General features: G+C 45.1%; 1 protein-coding gene across 3 annotated transcripts in view; it reads right to left on the bottom strand.

The window, feature by feature from the left end:
• Window positions 1–23,744, bottom strand: part of LOC147604620 (protein CYCLOPS-like) — a 29,744-nt gene extending 6,000 nt beyond the window's left edge. For 2 of the 3 annotated variants that reach the window (XM_086794570.1, XM_086794571.1), the window contains exons 1-2: window positions 22,947–23,744; window positions 20,677–20,726 (exon numbers count right to left, since the gene is read on the bottom strand). In XM_086794570.1, coding sequence (XP_086650696.1) covers window positions 20,677–20,726; window positions 22,947–23,288 — 392 coding nt within the window. In that variant the 5' untranslated portion in view covers window positions 23,289–23,744. Of the gene's footprint in view, window positions 1–20,650; window positions 20,727–22,946 lie in introns of all 3 variants that reach the window. The other variant, XM_086794572.1, reaches the window with a different exon arrangement.
• Between the last annotated feature and the right edge of the window lie 861 nt (window positions 23,745–24,605).

Genomic DNA, 24,605 nt, shown 5'->3' with positions numbered 1-24,605 from the left:
GCTGTCTTCCAAAAACGGCTTGTGGGCGGGAGAGGGGGCTTTCAAAAAGCTCGCTTATATTAAATCCGGAGCATGGGACCCGTGTGTCGGAGTTCCAAGTATGAAGATAGGCAAGTTCACTTGATGGTCCGGATGAGTTCCAGGATCAACCAAGTTTCCTTCATGGTTCGGATGAGTTCCAGAACTATTGGTCAGCACATACTATGGACAGGATGTGCTCCATGTTCATTTGTTCAAGGTTATTGGATGTGATGTGTTCACAGTTCTACTTTGAGTTTGGAGCCAAGCAGATTTTCTTTTGCTCTTTATAGTGGCATTATGTTCTCTGAAGACAACAAGCTGACATGTGCATTTTCCGAGGTGTACTCAGTACTGGCCATGCTGAGGTGTCCATGGTCGCACCTTCGTCATCAGTTTTCTTCTGACTTTTTTTGCACACTTCAAGATGCAAAGGGGGTGTTAAAATATTGCCTCTCTCCTTACGCTGTCGTGGAGTCCTATCGGCCTGTTTTCTACAACCGACTGCTTCATGCACAAGTATATAAGAGTTGCTCTCTTTTATTCATTCTATCATCATTCATAACCCTATTTGTTGGCTCTTGTACTCTGTAACCTCAAGCTAATAAAGCTCTAGTTCTTGCTTGCAGTCATGCTCTCTCATGTTTATTTGCTTCCACTTGTGCACATTCTTTTAATTAGGGCTGCAGCAAACTCTGTCTGGATAATCTGGTGTGGGAATGATGGTTTGCTACGGATCATACAAGAGAACATCATGACCTAGGACCTCTCAACTCACTACCAATCCTCATTGGATAAATCTGGTCCCCAGAAGGCTGCTCCATACATCAAGGCTGGTATGACGAGGGTGTCAAAAAGCCAACCCTTCATCCTAGGGTCCTGGAAATGTGCCTGGAAGCACTTCCGCTCAAGTAAGCTCAAGGCTGGGTATCCCCGTGTCACTTTGGCATGTGCTTCAGGAATCATGGTGAAGCGTGGGCCACTGAAAGTGACACCAAGGTAGACAGGATGAGGCATCTCCACAGGATCCCCTTGTATGTGAAGCTCAATCTGGATGTGAAGGGGTGGGAAGTATTGAAGACCATTACCTTGGTTTTGCCAAGGTTAACAGAGAGGTCCCGTTGAGTGCAGAAGTCCCATAAGGTATCCAACTATCTCTTAAGCCCCTTGGCTGAATCTAAGAAGAGGACGATGTCATCTGCATAAAGTTGTATGGGGATCAATACGCCTGCCAGTGTGGGACCTGCCCTGCCTAATCTGACAATGAAGCTTGAGATCTCATCAATGTAGGAGCCAAAAAGAGTGGGTGATAGAGGGCAGCCTTGTTTCACCCCAACAATGCTAGAAATCTCTTGCGATGGAATTTTCTGGTAATTTTCCCATCATTTTCAGCATTTTATACATATTTTATGCATTTAATGTGGACATGAGTAGTTGGCCAGCTCTGTAGCCAGCTGACTGGCTCTTGTGGTCCATATAAATAAAGCCCTAGCATATTCAGCCATTCATTCAATCATATTTCAACATAAGCATTCAAGCGCTTGGCATCTTCAACACAAGGAGTATAAGCGATTGCAGTTTCAACCACCATCCCTCAGCGTTTGTCTCCTACAGCCCTAGGCGCCTCAAACGCATGAGCATTCAGCACTTCTACATCAGCAAAACGCATCAGTTCAGCATTCAGCCAGCAGTTCACCTTGCGTTTTCTGCATCCATACAGTTTTCAGCATTCATCATCTCCTCGTTTTGCTCCAGCCACTTGGTGAAGGTAAAACGCAGCATTCATAAGCATTTACAGCATTCATACTCAGTCTAGAACAGTCCCAAACAGCCCCTCTCTCAGCCTCAGCTTTGCATCCCCTTCTCATTCCATTGGGAAGAGTGCATAGGCTCGAGATTGGACATCTTTGGTGCTTCTTCAGCAGTGTACAGTTCAGCCCACGCTTGGTCTTCAGAGGTCTTGTGTTTGGCTTATCGTCAGACACACCTTCAGTCTCTTTAAAGATAATAAAGCAAATACTATCTCGGTAACAGGATAGGGGGCCCTTCAGTGGGTAATTCGGGACCCCATACGGTGTACAGTTCTCATCTCTCTCTCTCTCATCTCTCTTAAAAGTTTGAAGTCTTAAAGTGGATTGCTAAACTCGCGAAACTCAGGATACAGAAGACGGTGTGAGCATTTGTGTGACATGATCCTCCAATACGAATACTTCCGCTGCATGTTACAGCGGGATGGGTGAAGTATGAGTGTTCCATCTTCTCTAACGGATGGACCAATAGAAAGAAGAGAGGCATCCTCAAGATTCTAGTATTTTACCCTCTTCGCACTTACTTCTTGCAGGTCGTGGATGCCGGAAAGGTAGGGAAGAAAACCTCAGACGATTTCATCTATCGCCACATTCGACAAGCCATAATCGAGATGAGATACAATTTTGAGTTTGAAGCTTTCGTCTGTGCCTTTTACTCAAGTTTCAACTTCAAGTCTCGTTTATTTTTCATATTCTCATTCAAATTTCATGCATCCATCATCCTTGTAGATTGGCCCCGAAAATGTGGTTCAAGTGATTACAAACAATGCATCCAATTGCCGCAAGATGGGCGACTTGCTTGAGATAGATTTCAAGTCCATAGTGTGGACTCCTTGTGCCTCTCACTACCTTGACTTGCTTATGGAGGCCATAGGCAAGTTAGAGTAGGTGAAGACTGTGGTGGCACAAGCCAATCATATTGTCACTTTTTTCAGTCAGAAAGTCAAGGCCCTCACTATCTTCCGCCATCACCGTGACCTGGAGATGAAGAAGCCCTTCTCGACGCACTTTACCTACATGTGGCTTCTTCTAGAGCCCCTTTATGATGTGATGCCTAAGCTCCGGGTAACAGTGGTTTCAATGAAGTGGCAGAAATGGATACAAAGTGAGATACCTTCACATGTCGATGAGGCAAGAGCCATTCAACGGCTATGCTTGAGAGAGGAGTTCTGGCGCCAGGTCCGCACCACAGTCATTGCGATTACTACTATGGGGCTGCTCAATCACTTTATAAGAGAGGCCATTGGCGAGATTCATCGCACCACAATCCTAGATGAGCTTGATCTAGAGTATATGCTAAGAAGGTAAATAAGAATATTTCAATAAAGTAAAATAGAATGATGAATCTAAATACTTATTCTTTCTTTTTTCTCATATAATATATTCTTCTTTATTTTAAAATTCAATGATCCCCTTGAGGCTACTCCTCGACGCGATGCCCTCTTGGTACTCGCGAAGAAGAGATGGAAGTGGATGAAGAGGCCTATCCATGGCCTTGCTACTTTGTTGCATCCTACCTACAAAGCACTCTCACTTTTCACAGATCAAGAGTTGCTTTCAGCTAAGAATACTTTCTTACCGAAAGCATTACCCAATGATGTGAATGGACAATTTCAGTTCTTACAAGAGCTCATCAACTATAACGATCAGAGGAACCCTGCATTCGCTAATGTCATATTTTGGAGGAGGGATTTTGTGGTGAAGCCTCTCTTTTGATATGTGTCATTTGCTTACCAACAGCCTCACGTATGTTGGGATAAAGGCGTTATGCCCACCCTTATAGTGTGTACAAGCCCATAAGTTATAGTACATAGTACACTTAGTACTTTTAATGTACTAAGTGCACTATGTGTACTAGTGCAATATACATGTGTGATAGGGGAGTCACACACTCATGCCTCATGAGTTGACTTATCCCCACAACTCTCTCTCTCTCTCTCTCCCTTGCTTCTCTATGTATGTCTCCCACATAACCTAACCCTAATTCCTTCTCCCACACAACTGGTATCAGAGCCTCTTCATTCTCTCCCCTCCCTCTTGATAGCATCTCAGGCTGTGGAACAGGTGCTTACAAATAGCTTTCGTTTCACACCTCCTTCGGCCAGCATAGAACAGTGAAGCTTGCTCGCAGCAATCGCAGGCAGACAAGGCGTGCAAAAACGCTGGCCATTGATAGGCGAGTGTGGTAGCTCTACACGGCGAAGGCAGCGCTGGCCCTTCAGCGTGGAGCGAAGAAGCGCTAGGCGAAACATGAGCGAAGGCGGGCGTTGAATCACACGTAGACGGAGGTTGGGCGAAGGCGGCGAAAACACAAACCTTGGTGCGGTGAGCATGGACTGGCGACGTGTTGCTACCAAGCGGAAACAAAGTCGACGGTGTAAAACCACCGGGCGTTGAATCATTCGCAGCCAGGCGTCTACGTGTGAATGGGTCTATGAGTCAAGCGCACAGGCGGGCATGACGACTCGAGCAACCCCTTGTGATTGAGGAAGGCCAAGCTCGCTTTCTTGAAGAAGCTCACAGTAGCCTGAAGGGATCTATGACTCTCAGCGCAGCATCAACCTCAACAGCACATTCATTCATAAGCCCGTGCCGTGCATCAGCTACAGCTGCAGAAGCATCAGCATCAGTATCAATAGCAGCACTCTTTCTGCAGCAACATCAGCAAGAATTGCCCCCCTCTCCTGCAACAGCATCTGCAATCAAAATTCAGCCTGCAAATTGAAGAAAAATCAGAAATTACAAGGTATTTTCCTCAATTTTTTTTTGGGATTTGCAATTGAGCAAGTACAATGAGCAATTGAGCAGATACAGGTGCCGAATTGCTCAATTTTGAGCGAAATTGGCAAAATTGGGTGACATTGGTCACAATCAGGATCAATTTGCAGGACATTGGTCACAATCAAGATCAATTTGCAGGAAATTGGATGTCGAAATTTGGGGCTTTTGATGTAATTGTGCAATTAAGCACTCATACATGCTGTATGATGTGAAAAATCGCACATTTGGGCAAAATTGCAGCAAATTGCAGTGCAAATCAAGGGGCTTTTTGTTAGAAGTCATCTCCTGTCTATTTGTATACACCAGGGCCTCTGTTGTGGGTGTGCCCGCCCGTATATCATTTTTCCACACTCCCCGTATTTTTTCCCTATTTTTCCCATTTTTTTCTAGTGGCTGGAGGGCTGCCAGGTGATGCCAGGAGCACTCTGAAGCTGGCCGACTGCATCTGTATCAGTCGTGGGCTGTCTGAGTGCTGGCCGACTTGTTCTGTGCAGGCATGGGGCATCAGATGCTGGCCGACTGCTAACATCAGCAGTCGTGGACATTTATTCAGTCGTGGACCTCTTTTAGAGCTGGCCGACTGCCCTCATGGGCTTGTATATATTGCCCCCCATCCTCCTCCACTTTCTCATTCAGTTATCTCCGGGATCTTGTGTATAGAGAAGAGTTTACACACATCTCTCTGTGTTTCTTGTGCTGATTATTTTCTGCAGTCTACTTGCTCTTGTCTACCCAAGTTTGGATATCATTTCCGCTGCATATTCTGACATGGTATCAGAGCCCTAGGCTCTAGGAGATCTTGGGCGTTTTTCTAAGCGAGAGGGGGAGCAACAGGTTGCTGATCGGTGGACTGTTTCGGGCTGAACGGGAAGTGAAGGTGCAAGAGGAAGGCGGGCAGAGGGGCTGGACAGCCACTTGCATATTTCCTGATTTTCAGATTTTTCCCACCCACCCACCCTTTCAGGTTACTATCCGAGATGGCGGATTTACTCGAGATGGCTGAGAAGCACGTGAAGATTCCGACTCTCCCCACGTTCCCAGTGGATCGGCAGTTGGACGGGTCCAATTATGGCATCTGGAAGGTCATGATGGAGTCAGTTCTGGAGTCATATGATCTTGCTGATTTTATTATCAAAGGGGTGCCAAGGCCGGAAGCTGAGGAAGGGGAGGTCTTATCAGCGAGGAAGGACCGAGAGGCACAGGCACAAATGTGGGACCGTGTCAACGCCAGGGTCCGGTCATTTATATTCCTCAATTGCACACCACAGGTGATCAACCATGTGAAGCACATGACGCTGGCGAGAGGCATATGGGAGCACTTGGCTTCTTTGTACAACAGGGTGTCACCCATGAAGCGGATATCCTTGGAAGTGCAGATGCGGGTTATGAACCCTGCAAAGTCTTCGACGATGCGGGAACACATTAACAAGCTGCAGGCCCTTCAGCAGGAAGTCCTTCAAGCTGGGAAAGAGATATCGTCCGAAGATATGGCCATCACGTTGCTTTCCCACTTGCCTGGTCAGTATTCCGCTTTCTATTCCTCGTTGATCACGAGTGGCAGGCTCAGCACCATTACTTGGGAGGAGCTTGTGCCAATGGTCTTGGACCAGGAGGAACGTTTCACGAACCCTCCTCACGGCGGAGGTTCGGAGGCCTTAACTGGCCAACGGTCGAAAGGCCGTAATACCAACAAGAGCAAAGGGAAGGCTTCACCAGATAAGTCTTCCGAGAAGAAGCCTGATCCAGAACGAGAGAAGCTGAAGGCCGAAAGATCTTGTAATGATTGTGGCGAGAAAGGCCACTGCTGGAGGAAGTGCCCTAAGCGGACAGGGAAGAGTGCTGAGTCCTCAGCCTCAGCTGCGAAGACTCCGGCATTTGTGCACTTGGAGATGGTGGACTCCGATGATTCATCGTCTTCGAGCGAGGAGGCAGTTGGCTTCACCGCAAAGGATACTCGGGAATGGATTCTCGACAGTGGTGCTTCCAAGCACATGACTCCATCCCGTGACTTCTTCCTGGATCTGAAGCGGCAGTCAGGTCGTATCTTTATTGGTGATAACTCCACTATTCCGATTCATAGTGAGGGCCGGATGGAGATCATTCCCGACGGCAAGGGGGGCAAGCATGCTTCCCGTGTTCTGTATGTCCCTGCTCTGGGCTTTCATCTTTTGTCAGTGCATGAGGTATGCAAGACTGGCTTTCGGGTGGAATTTGAGGAGCATTCAGTTGCTCTAAGGGACCGTGAGACAGGCCAAGTTGTTTGGGAAGGCGGTGTGGAGAACGGTATCTACAAACTCTCTGCACTCTCCTCACTGACAGGCTCTCAGGTCGGAGATTTGTGGCACTTTCGTTTTGGCCACTTAAATGTGGATGCTTTGCGGCGCGCCTTCCGGGACCAGATGGTGGTTGGCTTGCCAGATGTTGGTAGTAGGCAAGGACGCTGCAGTTCTTGCATACGTGGTAAGCAGCACAGGGAATCCTTTCCGAAGCAGGCTTCCAGGCGGGCTTCGAAACCTTTGGAGTTGATTCACACTGACTTGTGTGGACCACAGCAGATACCATTCTTGGGAGGATCTCTCTACTTCATGCTGCTTGTTGATGATTGTACCAGATTCACGTGGGTCTACTTTCTTTCACAGAAGGACCAGGCTTTTGCTCGGTTCAAGGATTGGCACGTGATGGTGGAGAAAGAGTCTGGATTTCAGGTCAAGACTCTCAGGGCTGACAAAGGAGGGGAATTCTCCTCGACTGTATTCTTTCGGTTTTGTGCAGATCATGGCATCAAGAGGGAATTGGCCAATACCGGATCGCCTTCGGAGAATGGAGTTGTTGAACGTAAGAACAGGACTGTGGTGGAGATGGCGAGGACCATGCTGGAGCATCGAGATCTTCCTCGTCCACTTTGGGGTGAGGCTGTGGCGACAGCTGTCCATACCATTAACCGCTCTCCGACGACTTCTGTACCCCATATGACTCCATTTGAGGCATATTTTGGCAGGAAACCCGATGTCTCGCACTTCCGTGTCTTTGGGAGTGACGCGTATGTACATATTCCGAAGAAGCAGAGGGGGAAGCTTGACTCCAAGTCCCGCAAGCTGGTATTTGTGGGGTATAACTCTCTTTCCAAAGGATACAGGTTGTATGATCCAGAGAGGAACGAGATTGTTGTCAGCCGGGATGTGGTCTTTGACGAACATGTTCCAGCATCCACTATCGAGGAGCCGCCACTTCTTGGAGATCCAGAGTCTGATGATGATTCCCAGTCTACCACTCCAGTTGATCCACCTCAGTCATCATCACAGGAGGTTGAGCCCGCAGCTGGAGTTGAGCCCCCGCGAACACAGGAGGCTCCACGATCTGTTCGAGTACCTAGGTGGTTGATGGACACCCTTCGGGAGTCAGGTGTCACGGAGCTACCCTCCGAGTGGACCACAGAGGACGGCCCTCGAAGATCACATCGAGTTCGAGATAAAAGCAACATGGCGGAGCTTCTTCAGGTGAACTATGCTCTTATGTCTCGTATCATGCGAGATAAAGAGCCCACTTCCGTAAAGGAAGCCCTTTCACAGGATACTTGGAGGGAAGCCATGCAGGTGGAACTTGACGCCATCGAGAAGAACAACACTTGGGAGTTGGTACCGAGGCCGTCGAAGCGGTCAGTCATTGGTGTCAAATGGGTCTTTAAGACCAAGTACGCGGCTGATGGGTCGGTGGACAAACACAAAGCCAGGCTCGTGGCTAAGGGTTATGCTCAGCGGCCAGGCATCGACTACGAGGATACCTTTGCACCGACAGCGCGGATGACCACGATTCGGACCGTTCTTGCCCTTGCTTCTTCTCAGAGGTGGCCCGTGTACCAGATGGATGTAAAATCGGCGTTCCTTAATGGTGACCTGCAGGAGGAGGTGTACGTTGAGCAGCCTCCAGGCTTCATTGTTCCAGGATCGGAAGGGATGGTTTACAGGTTACGTAAGGCCTTGTATGGTCTTAAGCAGGCTCCGCGGGCTTGGAATCAGAAGATTGATTCCTTCTTTATTCGGACTGGATTTCAGAGATCGGTTGCAGATCCAAACCTGTATCTCTTTCGGGAACGCGGCATGGTCACACTCATCATCCTTTATGTGGATGATCTCATTCTCACCGGCGGTCATGTGGAGCACATTGGAGTGACGAAGGCTGCCTTGTCAAAGGAGTTTGAGATGACCGACTTAGGCTTACTCCACTTCTTCTTGGGATTGGAGATCTGGCAGACCCAGAGGGGGTTTTTCATCTCTCAGCAGCGGTATGTTCATGAGTTGCTTGAGGCCTTTGGGATGGAGAACTGCAAGCCTATTACTTCGCCGATGGACCCGAACACAAAGTCAACCGTTACAGATCCTTGTGAGCCAGTTGATGCCTCGCAGTACCGGAAGTTGGTTGGTTCATTGATCTGGTTGCTGAACACCAGATTGGACTTGAGCTTCTCCGTGGGGCTGTTGAGCTCTTTTATGCAGACGCCATTGAAGACTCATTGGGACGCAGGATTGCGGATCTTGCGGTATCTGCAGAGTACGAAGGATCTGGGACTCTTTTACACAGGAGGGAATGGAGTCAAGCTCCAAGGTTGGAGTGACTCAGATTGGGGAGTACACACATCTCTCTGTGTTTCTTGTGCTGATTATTTTCTGCAGTCTACTTGCTCTTGTCTACCCAAGTTTGGATATCATTTCCGCTGCATATTCTGACACTTTTGTGCCGATTTGGTTGATTTGCATGCAGGCAATCGCATTTGATGCTGTGGATAATGTGTTGATGCCTTACAAGCACTCAATGTGCCTGTAAATCAAGGGGCTTTCATGTATTTGATGTATATGTTGCCAGGGGGAAGCATCGTGAACACTCTGGATGCCTTCATGTGCGTCAATGTACCATGTATGATCAGAAATTGATCTTAAATCAAGGGGCTTTTCAAGTTCGTATGCTTGTTGAGCTTGGCAAAGCAGCAGGCAAGACATTTATGCCTTGAATCCTCAAAAATCAGCTTGCAGTCAAGGGGCTTTTGCCCAATTTCTGTTCGGGACTGTTGTATGCAGTATACAGGACTGTAAAAGTCTGATTTTCACTCATTTGGACAGCCAGGAGAGCATTTATTGCTATTGTACCTGCTGGTACAGATTTGGCACAGCTTTGTGCAAGTTTTGGCATGGCTGCACACTGTTTTGAGTGACCAAAAGGTTCAATTTCAGCTACTGTACTTGCCGGTACAGCTTTGGTACATCATTGGTGAGCACTTGGTACTGCTGTACAGTACTTTGGAAGGGCAACAGAGCACATTTGAGGTGCTGTCCAAAATCTGCAGCAACCAGATTTTGGTGTTTTCATCACATAAAGTGGGAGAAAAGTTGCATTTGTGCTTCCGCAGTGGGAGATAAAGCTTGGGAGAACAACTGTGAGCACTTTGTGTGCTTTTGGTGCAGTGTTTGCACATTTTTGCAGGGAGTCAGGCATTGACAGGTTGCATTTTGCTATGGCAACCACAGGTGAGAGCTCTTCATTGCTTCATATCAAGAAGCTTGAAGGCTCGCATAATTATGATATTTGGCAAACCCAGTGCTACAATGTGTTGCTCCAGAAAAAGCAGCACAAGCCTATCAAAGAAAGGGGTGTGATGCCCGCTTCTCTTACTGTTGAAGAGTGGGAAGATATGGATGAGCTGGCAAGATCTACTATCATGTTGTCTGTGTCAGACTCATTACTTTTCAGCATTCGTGAAGAGAAGACAGCTTGGGGAATGTGGCAGAGATTGCAGGACTTGTATGCCCAGCAAAGTGCCTCAAGCAAAGTGTATTGGTTGAAGAAACTCATAGGTCTTCAGATGAAGGAAGGGGCATCTATGACAGCCCATCTCAATAAGTTTAATGGTATTGTCAGCCAGGTCATTAATCAAAAGTTGGCAATGGACGATGAGTTCAAAGCCACTTTTCTGTTATGCACTTTGCCAGAGAGTTGGGACACATTCAGGACAGCCACTAGCAATTCGCATGCTATGCTGTCATATGCAGATGTTGAGGGTGCTCTTCTTCAAGAAGAGATGAACAGGAAAAACAACTCTGTTGGAAAGTCCAATGCAATGAATGCACGTGGGAGATCCCAGCAAAGGGGGAAAAGCCAAGAAAGGGGAAGGAGCAAGTCTCGCTCCAAAAAGGATTTGGAATGCCATTATTGTGGCAAGAAGGGACACATTAAAAAGCAATGCTACAAATGGAAAAATGATCAAAAGGAAAAGGGAAAAGGCAAAGACAAAGAGAAAGATGAAGCCAAAGATGTAAAGCCAAAGGGCAAAAGTGGAGTCAAGATTGAAGAAATCAATGTGTCACATGCAGGTGGCAGTGAGGATGAGGTCCTATTTACGTCTTCACTTGATGCCCATTCACTTCTTACAGGTGGTCATGGTATGCACTCATGGATCATTGATTCAGGTGCCTCCTTTCATGTCACAGGTTGCAGAGACTTGTTTGTCAGGTATACTGCCTGGCAATGAAGGAGTGGTTTATTTGGGTGATAACCATGCATGCAAGATTCTTGGCAGAGGTGATGTGAGGCTTGTGTTTTCAGATGGCTCACAGCTTATGCTCCATGATGTCAGGCATGTGCCTGAGATCAAGAAGAATCTGCTTTCTACTGGACAGCTTGATGATGCTGATTATGTTACCACATTTGGTAGTGGAAAGTGGAAAATTAGTAAGGGCTCACTGGTTGTTGCCAGAGGCTCTAAGGTGGACACTCTTTACTTTATGCATGCAGGTGTTTGTCACCATGCTAATGTAAATGCAACCGAGCTGCCGGAAATCTCTATGTGGCATAGCCGGTTGGGACACATGAGTGTCAAAGGAATGGAGCAATTGTCTCGTTTGGGTTACTTGCCTTCTCGAAAGTTTTCAAGTTTTCAGTTTTGTGAGCATTGTATATATGGTAGGCAACTACAGTGCCCCCACAAGAAAGCTCTTGGACAGAAAGATGCTCAGTTAGAGCTTGTGCATACAGATGTATGTGAGATGCCTCAGCTTTCTTTGGGAGGGGCAAAATATTTTGTGTCTTTTATTGATGATGCCACACGCAAGGTGTGGGTCTATCCTCTTCGTTTGAAGAGTGATACATTCTCAGTGTTTCAAAAGTTTGTTGCTCATGTTGAGAATCAAACTGGCAAAACACTGAAGGCTTTGCGTTCCGACAATGGTGGAGAGTATATGTCCAAACAGTTTCAGGACTTTTGTGATGCTAAAGGCATCAAGAGGGAGCTCTCTACTCCTTATGATCCTCCACAAAACGGGACAGCAGAGAGGATGAACAGGACCATTCAAGAGAAGGTCCGTTCTATGTTGTCACATGCTGCATTACCTCATGGTTTTTGGGCTGAAGCTGTTATGACAGCCGTTCACCTTATAAACAGGTCACCTAACACGAGGCTTGGTGGGAAAGTGCCAGAAGAAGTATGGACAGGGAAGCCTCCGTCATACAAGCACTTGAGAGTGTTTGGTTGCGTTGCGTACGTGCACATACGCAGGGAAATGCGCACCAAACTTGATCCTAAGTCTCACAAATGCATATTCCTAGGATATGGTGACAGAGGTGAAATGGGGTATAGACTTTGGGATCCCATGAATAGAAAGATCATACGCAGCAATGATGTCATTTTTGATGAAACATGCATGTATAAGAAGCCTGCAAGGCAACAGGAGCCTGGCAGAGTCATCTTTGATGATGATGGACATCATGGACAACAACAAAGGGCTGTAAATCAGCCATTACAGCAGGAAAACCAGCCCTTAAATGGTGCTGAAAATGGTCCAAATGGACAGCCAGAGATGGCAGAAGATATCCCTATGGATATACCACAGTTAGAGGAGATACCGGGCATGATATTTCAGCCTTATGGCATGGAACAGGAGCCACCAATGGGTGATATGCAGGCTGGACAGCAACCTGCAAATGATGGTCATTGGGTACGGAGGTCCACAAGACCCTCCAGAGCCCCTGACAGGTTTGTTCCAGGGGTTGACTACTTGATGCTCACTGACTGTGGGGAGCCCTCATGTTACAAGGAGGCTTTACAGAGGGCAGACAAGGCTCTATGGGAGCGTGCCATGAAGTCAGAGATGGATTCTCTGCATAAAAATGGGACATGGAAGTTGGTGCATTTACCTGCAGGCAAGAAGGTTTTGCCATGCAAGTGGGTATACAGGCTCAAAGTTGCACCAGATGCAAAGCCAAGATACAAAGCCAGGTTAGTGGCTAAGGGCTTCAAGCAGGAATATGGTGTGGACTTTGATGAGATCTTCTCTCCAGTGGTCAAAATGACCACACTTAGAGCTGTATTGGCTTTGGTTGCTCATGATGATCTGGACTTGATTCAGATGGATGTGAAGACTGCTTTTCTTCACGGTGATCTCCATGAGGAGATATATATGCAGCAGCCAGAGGGTTATGCAGTGAGTGGAAAGGAGAAGCTTGTATGCAAGCTGAAAAAGAGTCTTTATGGGCTCAAACAGGCACCAAGGGAATGGTATCACAAATTTGATACATTCATGAAATCCCAGAAATTCAGGAGAAGTGACATAGATCACTGCTTGTACACCAAAAAAGCTTTGGATGGCAGTCTATTGATCCTCATCTTGTATGTTGATGATATGTTGATTGCCGGGAAATCTCGTAAGGAGATGGATACCTTGAAGCAGAGGCTGCATCAAACCTTTGATATGAAGGATTTGGGTGATGCAAATCACATCTTGGGTATGCGGATACTTCGGGACAGAAATCAGCGTGTGTTGTATTTGTCTCAGAAGGAATACATTGGCAAAGTCTTGCAGAGGTTCAATATGGACGGGGGGAAGAAGACTAGTACTCCTTTGCCTCCATATGTGAAACTCAGTGCTATGGACAGCCCACAGTCAGATAGAGACAGGGCTGATATGGCCAAGATTCCGTATGCTTCAGCTTGTGGCAGTCTCATGTATGCCAAGGTTGCTACTAGGCCGGACATTGCATTTGCAGTGGGAGTGGTTTCTAGATACATGGCCAACCCTGGCAAGAAGCATTGGGAAGCAGTGAAAGGTGTCATGAGATACCTGAAGGGCACACAGGATATGTGCATTTGCTTTGGCAAACAGGATGCATTAGTGCATGGTTACACGGATTCGGATTATGCCGGTCATCCAGATAACCGGAAGTCTACTACCGGTTATGTGTTTACATTCACAGGAGGTGCTGTGTCATGGATATCCAGGATGCAGAAGTGCACTGCCTTATCTACTACAGAGGCCGAGTACATTGCAGCCACAGAGGCTTGCAAGGAGGCATTATGGCTATCTCGATTAGTGGTTGATTTGGGCTATACAGGGGATATTCCATTGTTGCATTGTGACAGTCAGAGTGCCATCCAGTTGGCCAAGAACCCTGTCTTTCATGCAAAGACGAAGCATGTGGATGTGAAGTATCACTTCATCAGAGAGGTGATAGAGAACAAGCAAATTCAGCTTGTTAAGATTCACACGGATGACAACCCGGCTGATCTGTTGACAAAGAGTTTGCCTCCGGAGCGGTTTGCTCATTGCAGACACTTGATGGGCATTGGATGAGGCCAGTTTCAGCCTTGATATGGCCTTGTATATTATCATGTACATGCTGATTTTTTTTCTTTTCCTTTACTTAAGGGCACTTTGCCTTTAAGTGGGAGGTTGTTGGGGTAAAGGCGTTATGCCCACCCTTATAGTGTGTACAAGCCCATAAGTTATAGTACATAGTACACTTAGTACTTTTAATGTACTAAGTGCACTATGTGTACTAGTGCAATATACATGTGTGATAGGGGAGTCACACACTCATGCCTCATGAGTTGACTTATCCCCACAACTCTCTCTCTCTCTCTCTCTCCCTTGCTTCTCTGTGTATGTCTCCCACATAACCTAACCCTAATTCCTTCTCCCACACAACGTACAAAAAGTATCTTTGAGGATTCTAACATAGGTAACCACTAACCACTAAGTTACTAACTTGTTAAGAGATTCTAACTCTTAAGACTTGAGCTAAAATTATAGTTATGTGTAGATACTAGAATCCTGAACATTGTTTATTTTTATTATGGATTAGGATTGCTCTTTGGGTGCATGTGAGAGCAACTGGAGTTCCTACTCACTTATACACACGAGGTTACGCAATCGGTTGAGCACGAGACAACAATTAGAGCGGCTAGTCTATTGCCACAATAACTTGCGCATGGTGCGTGCAATGCACGATATGACTCAAGCTAGACAGGTATATTGTTACGTTAGACATACATAACTTTTAATATTTTATTATTTACAATTGAAATATATTGTAACTTGTGGATTTGACTAATAAGCCTGGGACCTGTAATCAATTACAAAACTTGTAGGTAAACGTTGACGAATTCAAGTTGATGGTGGACACTCTTAAAAGTGTCCACAAGGAGCGTAATGCAGAGAAGGAGGCCATATATATGGAGCTCTACAAAGAGCTAGAGGAGATTGATAGGAGACGAGTCCTTCTCACCTCCAGTATCTAGTAGCTAGGCTTTTAGCCTTTTTGCATTTTTTTACTCACATTTTTGTACTTGCCCATGCCAACTTTTGCAGCTTTATATATATTCATGACTCTTTCACATGTACATTTGTCTACTTTCATTTCTATGCAACATTCTAAATTTCTAATGTTTTGGGTAAGTTGTAACTTCTCTAAGTTTTGCATCTATGTGTATGTGTGTACAACAATATATGTTTATATTTTTAAGTATTTTTTAAATTGACCGTATCTCCACATATTTTTATTTTCGAAATTTAGCGGTTCGTTTCGAGATAGTATTTGAACGTTCCGTACCGAATCGAACTTTTCATACCTGACAACTATGGTCACATGCACCCATGCACAGAGGTGCTATGTGGCACTAGCTCATCATCATCAATGCTACATTTTTTATTTTTTATTTTTTATTTTTTTTCTAACTAGTCTTAGGTCCAAGATCCTCCCGTAGTTACCATTTTTCACCACCCATAGATGCATTTTATCTGCCCGTAGATGATGCCGCCAAGGACGCACCTTGTGGAGTTTTGAACCCATGACCTCCTGGTCCTAGGCAAACACCTTCACCACTTGGGCTATCACCTCATTGGCTCATCAGTGCTACATTTGTACATCAATAGAACCTTTTCTTGTCGTATGCCATGACCCCATACGTGTCGGTATGTGTCACTTAAACCACTTGGAGAACGGCCGCATGTAGGTCATCCTAGCTTAGGATTCTCTAACAAGATTCAAAATATGTTTTCAACTTCAAATATATTTGCATAGGCTATGAGTTGCATACTTTCTATTAAATTGTGTCCAAAGACATGAAGTAAGCAATGTAGCACTGTGCGCTTACTCTTTTTCACCACATTTGAAATAAACTGCCTTTAGCTTCAAGTACCCCTAATAGAGCATATTGCACGATAAGATCCCACTTTCTATGTGCCTTATCTTGTGTCACGACTCACACAACACATACATTCATGATTATGTGATAATCCGAAATCCAAAATTGTGAGTTGGAAGGGCGAGGCCTATGCCATCCACCTTGTATGGTAGAACTGCACCCACCTTCATGGCCCAAGCAATCGTGCCTCGGGTGATGAAGCTGAGTGTACTAGGATTGGAAGTGAACAAGCATAGAATCCTCCACCAAACCTGCTATGCCTTCAAGCAATTCCAATGGTAATGTTGTTGTGACTCCTCATGGCCGCCACAACGACTGCATGAAGCTCGATATCTTGCAACAGCTAGCTGTATGCCCACTGCAAGCCTGCAATGTGCAAGCAACCAAAGGAAGAGAGTAATCTTTGAAGGTCATTGGGATGCCATCTATCTCTATAACAAAATGCGGTGGCCCAACTTGGCCAAACACTGAAGGAAGGGAATGCTGGGAGCCTCCAACTAGATGGTGCGGTCATGCCTATACCACCTCCTTGGGTTCCACTGGAGACGGGCAAGGGGATGCTTCTCCTTGGTAGAAGGGATTAGTGCACCATTTTCGATCTAGGGAAGCCAACTACTCTCACTTGTTGGGAGGTGGGAGGGATAGTTCTCCAGGTTGGCGATGGTGGGGACACCAGTACTGCGGAAGCAAGGGCAGTCCGGGTGTGTGTTGCGGAAGCCAGATGGCTAGGGATGCGACACGGCTTAGAATGACTTCATGAGTAACCCCTCATTAATCACTAATCTACCTGCACTATTATAGGTTACACACCAAGATAACAACTCCGCACTTATGCCACTGGCATGGTTGGTGAGATTGTGGGTGACATGCTGCCAATGTTTTACAGGCTGTGTGACAGCCATAAAAATTTGGGGACAAAATTCAAGATTGGCCAAATTGTAGAGTCTGCAATCATAAAAATTTGGGGACAAAATTTGGGAAAATTCACCAAATTAGAGGTTATGCATGCCAGATTTTTGGGGCTTTTGCAACAATTCAGCCCTTTGCTTCAATTGGAGCTCTTGCAATGTTATAAAAAAAGGGGCTCTTTTGAAATATGGTGAAAAACATCAAATTGAAGCTCTTGCAACCACAAAATTTTGGGGCCTTTCCAAAATTAAGCCTTATGCATCAAATTGGAGCAATCTATAATTTCTTACAATTATTTGAAAGAATGTGCACAAGCGGAAGCAAATAAACATGAGAGAGAGAGAAAGATTGCAAGCAAGAACTAGAGCTTTATTAGCTTGAGGTTACAGAGTAAAAGAGCCAGCAAATAGGGCAATGAATGATGATAGAATGAATAAAAGAGAGCAACTCTTATATACTTGTGCATGAAGCAGTCGATTGTAGAAAACAGGCCGACAAGACTCCACGACAGCATAAGGAGAGATGCAATATTTTAACACCCCCTCTACATCTTGAAGTGTGCAAAAAAAGTCCGAAGAAAACTGATGACGAAGGTGCGACCATGGACACCATGGCCAGTACTGAGTACACCTCGGAAAATGCACATGTCAGCTTGTTGTCTTCAGAAAACATAATGCCACTATAAAGAGCAAAAGAAAATCTGCTTGGCTCCAAACTCAAAGTAGAACTATGAACACATCACATCCAATAACCTCGAACAAATGAACATGGAACACATCCTGTCCATAGTCTGTGCTGACCAATAGTTCTGGAACTCATCCGAACCATGAAGGAAACTTGGTTGATCCTGGAACTCATCCGGACCATCAAGTAAACTTGCCTATCTTCATACTTGGAACTCCGACACACGGGTCCCATGCTCCGGATTTAATATAAGCGAGCTTTTTGAAAGCCCCCTCTCCCGTCCACAAGCCGTTTCTGGAAGACAGCACGCGAGGGGATGCCCTTAGGATCAGAGCAGGACACCAATCATGTTCTCTCTAGACTATAAGGCCTTGGGAGAGCTGGGGTTATCACTAGACGAGTCTGTGTCAGTGTCATGTGACTTGTCTTTGCCCTACTTTGAAGACTTGCCCTTGTCCCTGGCTTTGCCTTTGTCCTTGGATTGACAATCCTTTGACAGGTGGCCTTTCTTCCCACACTTGTAACACCAACTCTGAACTTTCTTCTGCACCATCGAGTGCCTGATCAGGTCCAATAGATGATGAAACTTTCAATTTTCCCTGTGAAACTAGGATGGATTCCTCTTCCAAGAGGAGAGTACACAGATCATCAAACTCGAGGGAACGTGTTGTGATCTGAACCCACAAAGCTCGGGAAACCATGTCATAATCTGCAGGAAGCCTGATGAGGAGGAGAGCAGCTAACTGAGAAGAGGTCAGGGCAATACCCATTGCCACTAATTGGAAGTCCTTGCTGAAAACCCACTAATTGGTCACGAATTACCTTAACCTTCATCACAAATGACTGCATGGAAGTCCCTGCTGAAAACTCAGGGAAAAGAGCTGACCCAATAGGTTATAGACCGCATTGTAGAGTCCCGTGCTTATAGATCTGTCAGCTTTCTCCAAACAGAGGTAGCACAATCCAATGTTTGCACGGCGGGGGAGACCTCTGGTGAGATGGCTCATACTAGTGCAGAGTGAGCTTTTGAGTTTTGATTCTCCCAAGCTGAAAGTTCTGTGAGAAAGGCATCCTCTTGGTCCTGAGTCCGCTTCCTAGAGTTGGTAGGGCGTTCGGGCTTTCGTTTGTGGCCTTGAACAATCTCACAGAGTCCCTTGTGTGTGAACTAGACCTTCATCTGTAGCTTCCAGTGATCATAGTTTGAACCACTCAGCTTTTCCTCCTTGTTCCTCAGTAGCTAAGCAATCCACGTGCTCTCTCAAGCACCTGTCCACAGGATCCAACTAGGGACTAATAGCCCCCTCTGAAGATGCAGGCTGGACAGCAGCAAAAGAAACCCAAAAAGCACACCACCGGGAACCTTCTACCGGAAGAGGGAGGGGATCTTGGAGGGGAGAAGAGCTGATGTGCCATTTGTCTGATGCACTTACTGAATCTGCAGCTAGAACTCCTCCACTTGCCTCTATAGAAGAAAGTGCAGCCTGGGGGCTGGCCGACAGCAGTTGGAGAGCTTGTAGAGCAAAAAACGCAGCTAAGAAGAAGAAACGCAGCCAATATATGAAGGATCTATAGCCTGGAGAATCTAGGGAAGCAGAAAACGGAGAGAAGTAGATTGTGCAGCAGCCAGAGCCTAGGCGTATGATACCATGAAAGAATGTGCACAAGCGGAAGCAAATAAACACGAGAGAGAGAAAGATTGCAAGCAAGAACTAGAGCTTTATCAGCTTGAGGTTACAGAGTACAAGAGCCAGCAAATAGGGCAATGACTGATGATAGAATGAATAAAAGAGAGCAACTCTTATATACTTGCGCATGATGCAATCGGCTGTAGAAAACAGGCCGACAGGACTCCACGACAGCATAAGGAGAGATGCAATATTTTAACATTATTGACATAATTACTTAGACAATCCAGTTATCATTCAATCACAGTGGACTCTCATTGGTTAGGATGCCTCATCTTGCATTTTAACAGTACACTCAGTTTGTCTGCTAGGAACCAGTTCTTTTTCCTGTTTTTGTCAGCCTACATATATATGCGTGTGAGAAAAGAGAAACCCCAACTCTTTGATGACCTTGGCTGACAATCTTCCCATCACCTTTCAGTTTTCTCATAGTTATTACTGAAAACATGTCCTTAATCCTAAGGTCACTTCACACCGGTCCCATAATTATTGAGTGATAGCCTAGCCTCAACATTAACGCCAGCCCAATTATTGTTGGGCACAAAACATATTCCCTCCCAACAAACAAACTAGAGCCCCCATCAAACAGAGAAGTTCTTAATCAAAATTTCTCAAAACCTTCTGCACTCTCCACTTGACCATTCTTGTTCCTGAAAGGTCTTTCAAGAAAGGCCAACGCTACTTTTGGTTCATGAAAGACAGTTCTAATTACACCCTCTGACCAAAATAAGTTCCTAATTGGAAACAACTCAACACTTCTATAAGTGGGAAGACTGCTAATAATCAAGGTTTCCACCAGGTGGATATCCAAGGGACAAGGATCCAGATCATGGCTTGGTCAAGCTCTAGCCATATATGCGGCTAGTGGGCTCTCTTTGTATGGAAAATCTAAGTTTGGATAAACTGTTTGGCCTAGTGTTGGTCTAGCCTCAGGCTCCAGGAGCTCCAGGACAAGCCATGGCTGGGTTGTGAGCTAGACGGCTCTTCTAGCTATGGTCTTTGATGTTGATGTGCATCTGATGTGTTACGAGTAGAAATGTTGATTAGGAGACCATATAGTAGGAACAGACAGGCAGGGGCTTGGAGAACCCTAAATAAGCATAGTGCATATTTTAACATGTATAAAAGCAATGCATTAAAATCTTTCAAAACCTGAGACAAAAAAAGCCATGATTTTGGGTCACAGCTTTTTGAACTTTTTGCAGACATGCAAACGGTTTCTTGCTTCCATGTCTTTATCTTAGAGAGGATTAGAGCTATTATTATCACATATGCCTGACAAGAGCTATTATTATCACCTATGCCTGAGAAGAGCATCCATCACCTGCCAGAAGCTTCCCGCGTCTGATGTGGAGAGGTGGTTGCATCGTGTTCCTGCATCAATCAAAGCATGTCTTTAAAGGATGACCAAAAATCTGACCAACAATATTAAAGTGTGCATATTTAGACCAATACTTTGGACACACAACAGAAAACTCCTATATTAAGTATCCCATGTGCAACTTACATTTGGTTTCTGTGAAGTTGTAATTGTCATTTCCTAGGCAATAAATCAAATAGAAGAGTGTAGGATAAGAGAGATTCATACGTAAGACACCCGCCTTGGGTCCTGAAGACCAGTTGTACCCCCATGCCTCCCCCTCCCACCCCTCATTTCGAGGTATTTTCTTTGCTCAATGAGAGTGAAAGTGAATGAAAGTATAAGATGTTCTGATTAAATAGTGCATGAGGTTACTAATCATGCACTCTGTAACCGGGAAATTGCGACATACTCTACAAAATGGGGCTCTACCAGCACTGAACATGTGGAGCCTGTTGCATAGCACAGCTTCAAAGAAAGCTATTTTGAATTGCTGATTTCTAGAGGCCAGATATAATATAAAATAAAGGATAGAAGGTTACAACAGATAAGGCATCACAGCATCATAGCTCTATTTTTGCTTACGAAGATCCACTTCCACAAAATTGCCTCAGTCAATGCTCTTCAATGGACCACAGAATCCTCCTACTGATCCTTGGCCTTACCATTTTTAAGAGTATAGAGGGCTGATATTTCAAAAGTACCATGGATGAGGAAGAGATTGGGTGTGGGATGTTCCAAATGTCTCAAAATTCATAAGGTGTATCTAAAACAGCCTCATTTGAGCTTTTTAAAATGAATAGGCCTCTGAGGGGCATGCTGTGTTGAGTTCTACAAGGTTCACAATAAGAGGCATAATAAACCCTTGCTCAGAATGACTGCTTCTTGTGCTGAATTTATCAATGATACTCTCATTCATAAATATGCATATTGGGCTTCTTGAATGGCTAGATCTGTGAGGGGGTCATGCTGGATTAGGATCAAAGAAACTCACCAAACAGTGGTGTGATAATTCTTGCTCATCAACTTCTACCACTTCTCGAATGGCTCGATCTGTGAGGGGGTCATGCTGGATTAGGATCAAAGAAACTCACCAAACAGTGGTGTGATAATTCTTGCTCATCAACCTCTACCACTTCTTTTGTTGGATTTATCATTGGTACATGCATTCCTGAGATGCATTGGCATGTCCAGGGTGGACATTGTCATTGCAGGTTGCAACATCTCTGCACTGCCTTGCATTTGACGTCATGCCACCCACTTTGCCAAATTGAGCAGCCATAGGCCTTTTGATGGCTTAACTAATGTAGGAAACAAACTAAACAGTCCATGTGCTATAAGTGGTTCAGGACCTTACTTCAAATTACTTTGAAGTACCATAACATATGTGATCAATGGACCATAACACACAAGACGAGAATCTTGAAAGCAAGTCCTTCTGACTGAGAGACCTTTGAACTACTTTGAATCCTACATGTACTAGATAGGTTGTTCTGCCCCAGTTAGTAAGGGCTCTGAATGTCTAGGTATGTGTCCCCTCGTTGGCTACAGCCACTGGATGCAATACTAATAGATCACCTTACATCTATTTACAGTTAGTCTTACACACATGACCAATGAGCAATGACCCACATGTAAGTAGCGGCTGGCTAGCCACAGCATTACAAAGCTGTCCAATATGTGTAAGGAGTCTCTTCCAACCATTATGAATCATTTTCAGTCATAATGATCAACGAGGAGCACTACCCACCAGTTGATCAGCAAGTAGACTGTAGCTCTATGCATTACTTCCAGTTACTCTAAAACGCTTACATATACTCTAAAATGCTTACATATGGCAGACTTTGTGCCACGTGGTGTAACATGAGCCCAAAGCAATTGAACGTGCACAAGGAAACTTCTGGCTGTTAGCAAGTAGCTCTATGCATTACTTCTAGCTTCTCTCAAACATTTAGATATGACAGATTTCATAGCATAAGGCCACTCTTCGTGAGCGAAAGCAATCGAATGTGCACAATGGGACTTTTACTTCTAACTGCTTGAATCATAACAGCAGACAAGGTTCACGGAAATCAGCAATGGTGTGTGAGGGTCCTTACAAAAGGCTGCTTTGTATCATGCAAGAGACTGAAATTGATAGGTTTCTTAGAAGAATGCAGGCCTACAAAATTTTATTTTACTTTTGTGAACTTGAAAACTTTTGGAAAGGCAAAGGGAAGCAAAGCACAGCTTACTTCTTGATTGGAGAGCCAAGTGCTGAAGAGCTCCTCACTATTCCTTCTGGAGGCCAAGGGGAAGGAGGGGAGCCCTAGGCAGTCCATGCCAGGGGTCTGTGGAATGGCCGCAGCCGCGGCGCCATTATGGATGAAGATCTCCTCGCTGGTTGTACGGCAGTAGGGCAGGGGGTCGAAGGTGAAGCCATCCGAGTCAGCTCTGTTGATGGGGTGGCCACTGCTGGCAACAGGGGCCAAGAGGGGCTTACTGTGAGGGGGTTGAGCTTGTTGGGCTTGTTGGGCTCTGCTCTGAAGCTCGCTTGAGAGGCTCCTGGTCACTCGCCTCTCAAGGAGCTCCGCCATGCTAGTAGCTTACAACAATTCGACCCTTTGTCAGTGAAAACTCTCTCTCTCTCTCTCTCCAACCCATTGAAATTCCCCCATGACTGCTGCTAAGACGTCTGCCTCGCTACCATGACTGCCAGATCGGATACCATTTTATTATAGATTTTTATAAAATCTCCTCCTCCCCCCAACCTTGGAACATGCCCAAAACATCCTAATTAATAATGTCAGTCTTCATATATACCTATATATATAGTTCATTTGTGCATACCTCCACCAACAAGCATATAGCCTTTGGAGCATATTGTAGACCTTAGACAACATCAGACCTTACTCAAACAAGGCATATCCCAGTAAAATTAATCCCAAAAAACGATGCTGGGTGCCTATTTTAGCATGCAAATGTTTCTTCTTCCATGTGACCTTGTGAAGGGAACCATCTTGGCATCCCCCCAAGCATTTCAATGTATATGTGAATGAGCTGATTCTAGCATGCACCCTAATATTATTTATGTTGTTCTTACCCACTAGCTCAAAAATCAAAGTGTGATTATGGACAAGCATTCAATATCTTAGGTGCCAGTACCCTTATATATAATGCACGCATCTTAAGTCTAGTTCTTCCCTTACCTTACTTTTAATGTGGTAAAATCACCCCCCCCCTCCTCCTCCTCTGGCTTTCCTTGAGGCTACTTACAATACCTTACATATACTTGCCCAATTAAATAGCTTTGACATTACACTTATGCAACCATCACACCACCCTATGTTTGGGGAGGGTATTATGCTAACTCTTGTGCTTCATGTAAGAGTTTCCTTACGCTTGTGCTCTCCTAGGATGCATGGTGGACTTAATGTCTAATTTACATAGTGATTAAAACTTGGATCATGACTAAATTAACAACTACATAACGAAGGAACCTAATTCAAATAGACATTGCCTGGGTCTTCTCTAAGTCTACTTATGCAACCATCACACCACCCTCTGTTTGGGGAGGGTATTATGCTAACTCTTGTGCTTCATGTAAGAGTTTCCTTACTCGTTCTCAAATGCATGATCTAACTTACATAGTAATTCAAACTTGGATCATGACTAAATAATGACTGCATAATGAAGGAACCTAATTCAAATAGACATTACTTGGGTCTTCTCTAAGTCTACTATCTTTGCAACATATCACACATGGTAGGCCTAGAATTTGAACTATTACGTTCTATTTTTCATATAATTGTCTAACATTGTCTACTTATGAACTACTAAAGCTTTTACACATCTTCTGCACACCACCCCCCCCTTTTTAAAGGCACTCTATCTAGTTTCCTTAATTATTTATA

This window comes from Cibotium barometz, chromosome 61, assembly GCF_041138505.1.
Source record: "Cibotium barometz isolate CiBa-2024 chromosome 61, ASM4113850v1, whole genome shotgun sequence".
Lineage (NCBI taxonomy): Eukaryota > Viridiplantae > Streptophyta > Polypodiopsida > Cyatheales > Cibotiaceae > Cibotium > Cibotium barometz.
The sequence above is the reverse complement of the archived record's forward strand: the minus strand, read 5'-3'. Positions and strand labels throughout refer to the sequence as shown.